The following is a 4854-nucleotide window of genomic DNA, read 5'->3' as shown; positions in this document are numbered from 1 at the left end:
CCAGATGCTACAATATAGTATTAATTATTTTCTAGGAGGATGATTCACACTTCATCATGTCTCACAGATGGGTGCAATATTCATATTATTGGTTCCATGTTCTGTGTGTCAGCAATGATGTTTCTTTAACAAAAGTGTATTTGAACATGAGGAGCCTTGAGCTAGTTACTCCCGGTGCTTTTGGCTGTCACTGCAATTTAGCATTAGCTTTCAAGTTGAAAGAAACTTTAAGGATTAAAATTAAATAACCATTTGCATTTCTAGCACTGGTTCATCCAATAAACTCCAGCTCTAGCAGTTCTCATTAGATGTAATTCATAAATCTCAAGTGCTGTACTTTGCACTTTTCAGGAAAGCAAGGTCTTTTGTAGAGGTGCTTTTAATCCATGAACGAAGACAGTCTTATTTTATATGTTGCTGCACATTTTTGTGCAATTCTAACTTTTTGACTTTATTTTTGTTCAGCAGAGATTGGTCATATACTTCAATCTCTTCCTAAACCATGGTTGTCAAATTCTATTCCATTACATTATGAATGTGTTCTTATCATTTGGGCAATTAAGGGTTCAGGAAAAGGTCTTTTTTGTTTGTTTGTTTGTTTGTTTGTTTGTAATTATTTCATGGCTGATTGTCATAGTCAGACTGAACCAGTCCTAAAATTTATGTTTATCAGACAGCATAGGATATAGTGTTAGAGATGAAGATGCTAATCCAGAATGATTTGGGAAATAGATTCCTTAATATGTAAAAGACTTATGGTTTAAAAGCTTCTTCAGAACCTGCTAGGTTTCATGTCTACCTGCATAAATTGCCTACTATTTCCTTGGATCTTTGCCATATAAATTAGTGAGTACTTCCAGCACTAGTAAAAATATTAGGAAACTTCAGCATTGTTAAAACTTCAGTCTTTCTTTGTTCCAGTTCTTGTCTTGCTGATTGTCACCATGAGGCGACGGAAAAAAGAGCCCCTCATTTTTGATGAAGAGAGAGATATCAGAGAGAACATTGTCAGGTATGATGATGAGGGTGGTGGAGAAGAGGACACAGAGGCTTTTGACATGGCTGCCTTGAGGAACCTCAATATCATGCGAGACACCAAGACCAGAAGGGATGTGACGCCTGAGATTCAGTTCTTGAGCAGACCAACTTTTAAAAGTATCCCAGATAATGTAATTTTTAGGGAATTTATCTGGGAAAGACTAAAAGAAGCTGATGTGGATCCCTGTGCACCACCCTATGACTCCCTGCAGACATACGCGTTTGAGGGGAACGGCTCAGTGGCAGAGTCGCTCAGTTCTTTAGATTCCATCAGCTCAAACTCTGACCAGAACTACGATTACCTCAGTGACTGGGGCCCTCGTTTTAAAAGGCTTGCAGACATGTATGGGACTGGACCAGACTGCTTATACTCATAGCCTTGGAACCTTTCTCTGAAAATGCACTGAAGAATATTAAAATAGAAAACTCAACCTTTCGGACTAAGGAAAGTTGTAAATATTTCTCCATTTTTAAACTTTTAGGTTGCTGTTTTGTTTTGTTTTGTTTTGTTTTGTTTTTTGCCTTGGTGGAACATATCTTCATTAAACTTGTCCTAGGGACTGCACTGACCATACAAAATTTTAGCTTTTGGTAGCATTTTTTATAAAATGAAATGCTCAGCCACGTTCAAATAGATAGCAACACTCAAATACCTACAGAGGCATTTCACTTTCAAGAGTATTTTACTGTCACCTCAACGAGCTAGGGATACACTGTAGATGCCTTCACAGTATTGCTATATCCAGAACACAGAGTCTCTGGTATAAGAAGAAAAAAATTTGTAAATTTGTAATTCAGGACATTACAATATATGGTATTTACACATGCAGAGTTTTTTCAGCAGATTTTCTTTACAGTGGGCATGCAGCTTGCTAGAACAAAAGTAGAAGGACTGACATGAAAACAAACAAAAGCCCAGGAGATATTATTTTTGTGTTTCTCTGTGTTCTCAGAGCTATTTAATTAGAAGTCTCTGTAATTTTCTGGGTAGCTTTTCAGAAATTATTGTTTGTACTAAGAAATTCCACAGTATTTGTCATCAACTTACGAAGTAGCTTATAAACCATATAAAATGAGAATAATTTAGATGTAGTCTTATGGTTGAAAAGTTTTGTGGTGCCTATGTAGGTATAGAAAAGATGTTGCTGTCTATTTGCTATTTTTTTATTCTCTCTTCTGATTTGTACAGGAGAGTTTATCCTTTTTTATTATTGTTTGACATAAAGTGTTATATTTATTTTGGAGCTCCAATCTCCACTAAATTCAGGTCCATTTTACTGCCTCATGGTATTAGACTTGTTAGAACATGCTGATTTTTCTCCAGTCTCAGATAAATGTAGGAAATGAAGCATGGAAATGGAAAAATGACAGTAAAGCAATGACGCCCACCATTCATCCCTCAGAAAGGAGAGCAGCTCCAAGGATGTACAGTTGTTCTTCTGAGCCATTACAAAGTCTGGGACATTTAAGTAAAATATTTGTACATTGAATTTTTTTGACAGAAGACTACAGAGGTAGCTGGGAGTGTCTTTAATCCAAGCTTTCATTTTCAAGGTTAAACATGCTATACGCTTCAAAGACTGTAAACACCTTGCTTTTCTCCTTTCCCTTCTCTTTTGCTGCTGCTGAATGACAGTAAAAGAGTTTTCAATTTCTTGAAAGTATTGCATTGCTTAACATAAGACCAGCAATGTAATGCTATTAACTTCAAAAGTCGTCTTTATATCCTGCTGCACATAAGTATTTTTTCCCCGAAGGTGTTAACTCATTACACATAATTTCTACACTGGTTCAGGAGTGCCAAAATGGAAGGACTACTGCTGTTGGTTAAAATACTGTATGGTTTTGAAGTAGGATTTCTTAGAATAAGACAGCTTTTTTATAATTCTGACAGTATTTATACTTCATATTTCATGATTTATTACTAGATAATAAGGCATATATTCAAGTTAAATAGTGGTTTTAGGTATATTACTTCAGATTTGTTTGTTTTGGATAAAATGTAGATGAGTTCCTAAATTAGAGTCTGCTCCTGCAAACTTTTTTGCTTGTACCTAACTTGAAATTACTTGACTTGCCTGCAATTACTGAGAGGTATACAGAATTGTTTGCAGAACTGTCTTTGTGAATAGAAGGTGCTCCATAGAGGATGATGCTCACTCTAAAAGTATTTCTTTCTGAAAGAAGGACCCTTGTACTGAAATCCTAATGTATGAGTGACATGAGGCTGGGGGGTGAGAAAGTATCATTAAGGCTTTGTAATTTTTGCAGCCCAGCATTATCAGTTAACAATGTGGAAGTGGCCTTCAGCTCCATCAAAACGAGAAAAATAATTTAATCATCTGTAACACATTCAATTTGAGTTACATTTTAATAGACAATCATTGTTTCATAATTCAGTAGATCTGCTTCTAGTTGTATTAAATATATATATATAGGTATATATATATATGACAAATTTTGTAATGAAACTGAAAGCTATTGTCCATGACTTTTAGTCATACATGTAAGATTTTCAATAAAAAAATTTAAAACAAAACAAAACAAAAAAAAAAAAACGTGTATACAGTTTAATGAGATTGAGATATGCTGCAGAATTTAAGCAGGTATTAAATAAGGAAGTTTTTGAGAAAACAATTTTTTTATTAATCTCCTTGTTTTTCAGAAGATAATTCATGCATCTGGATTAAGATGTCAAAAATTCTGATTTTAGCACATAATACTCAAAGGAGATTTAAATGTGGGTTAGAGTAAACATCCCAATTCCCTTGCTTTTCCACCTTCTGTATCTTTAAAAAAAAAAAAAAAAAAAGGATCCACTACTAGGAAACTATGTTAGGGTGGGTTTTTTTGTGTGCTTTCTATGGGAAAAAATACTCTTTATTCTGATGCCATAAAAACTCTTTGCCTATATAAGTTTTCTGTTGCACAGTTCTAAAATAATTGAATAAGCTTTCCGTTACATTATATATGCTTACCTACTGATTGTATTGTTGCAGTAAGAAAGAAAGGTGGAAATCCCTTATGTTTGATGACAGATACAGTATATACACGAGGTATGCATAGTACATATAATAGATAATGCTCTCCATAAGTTACCATGACTACAAGCTTTCACAGTTCAGAATCTGATTCAAATTCTTTCTTTGAGTATTATTTATATTGCACACCATGAAGTCATAAAGTATATTCTAGTGACTAAATAGTGTAAAATGTAAGAAATATTTTCTCTGTCCTAGAAAGATAATGAAATTATTTGAGCAATTTAATTAGAAAGGCCCTTTAAAATTATTTACAATCTTATTTATTTATTTAACTTTCCGAAGAGTTTCAGTATCTAACTAGAGACCACAAATTCTAATTAAAAAGTATATCAAACATTGCAATCACTTCCATCTTATGTTGAAACACCTCTTTCCTCCCACCAGATGCCAGTTGAATAGGGTCATTTTAAATTGATATTTCCAAGCACCTTGGAAATTGCACAGTTTTAAGAGTCTTATTAAAAAAAAAAATCAACATAAAATTAATCTGTTTGGTTAAGATTTATGGTAAAGACTCCTTACTCTGCCTTGACCAGTGTGAAGTCTACTGAATTCAACAATGGAACGCTCTGGCTTACATTTTTGATTCAAAAGAGTAAACTTAGTGTACTTTCTTTAAGTTATATCCCACTAAGACATAGCACGGGCCTTCCTAAGCTTACTGATTCTGATGGCTGGGTTAATACAATTGCTGTAGGACTGAAGATGTTTTATGGTCCAAACTGAAAGTTCTCCTTGTTCCTAAAAATTAAGGGAGATAAAGGAAAACAAC

General features: G+C 34.1%; 1 protein-coding gene across 1 annotated transcript in view; it reads left to right on the top strand.

Annotated features, from left to right (window-relative positions):
* The window catches only part of CDH7 (cadherin 7), an 86932-nt gene extending 82664 nt beyond the window's left edge, over positions 1-4268 (top strand). Inside the window, exon 12 of the mRNA XM_027896193.1 lies at positions 922-4268. Coding sequence (XP_027751994.1) covers positions 922-1415 — 494 coding nt within the window. The 3' untranslated portion in view covers positions 1416-4268. The remainder of the gene's footprint in view (positions 1-921) is intronic.
* Positions 4269-4854: the final 586 nt, after the last annotated feature.

This window comes from Empidonax traillii, unplaced genomic scaffold (assembly GCF_003031625.1).
Source record: "Empidonax traillii isolate 1590-97213 ecotype Southwest subspecies unplaced genomic scaffold, ASM303162v1 scaffold486:size464155, whole genome shotgun sequence".
In the NCBI taxonomy this organism is placed as follows: domain Eukaryota; kingdom Metazoa; phylum Chordata; class Aves; order Passeriformes; family Tyrannidae; genus Empidonax; species Empidonax traillii.
Note: the sequence above shows the minus strand (reverse complement) of the source record. Positions and strands in the feature narration are given on the sequence as shown.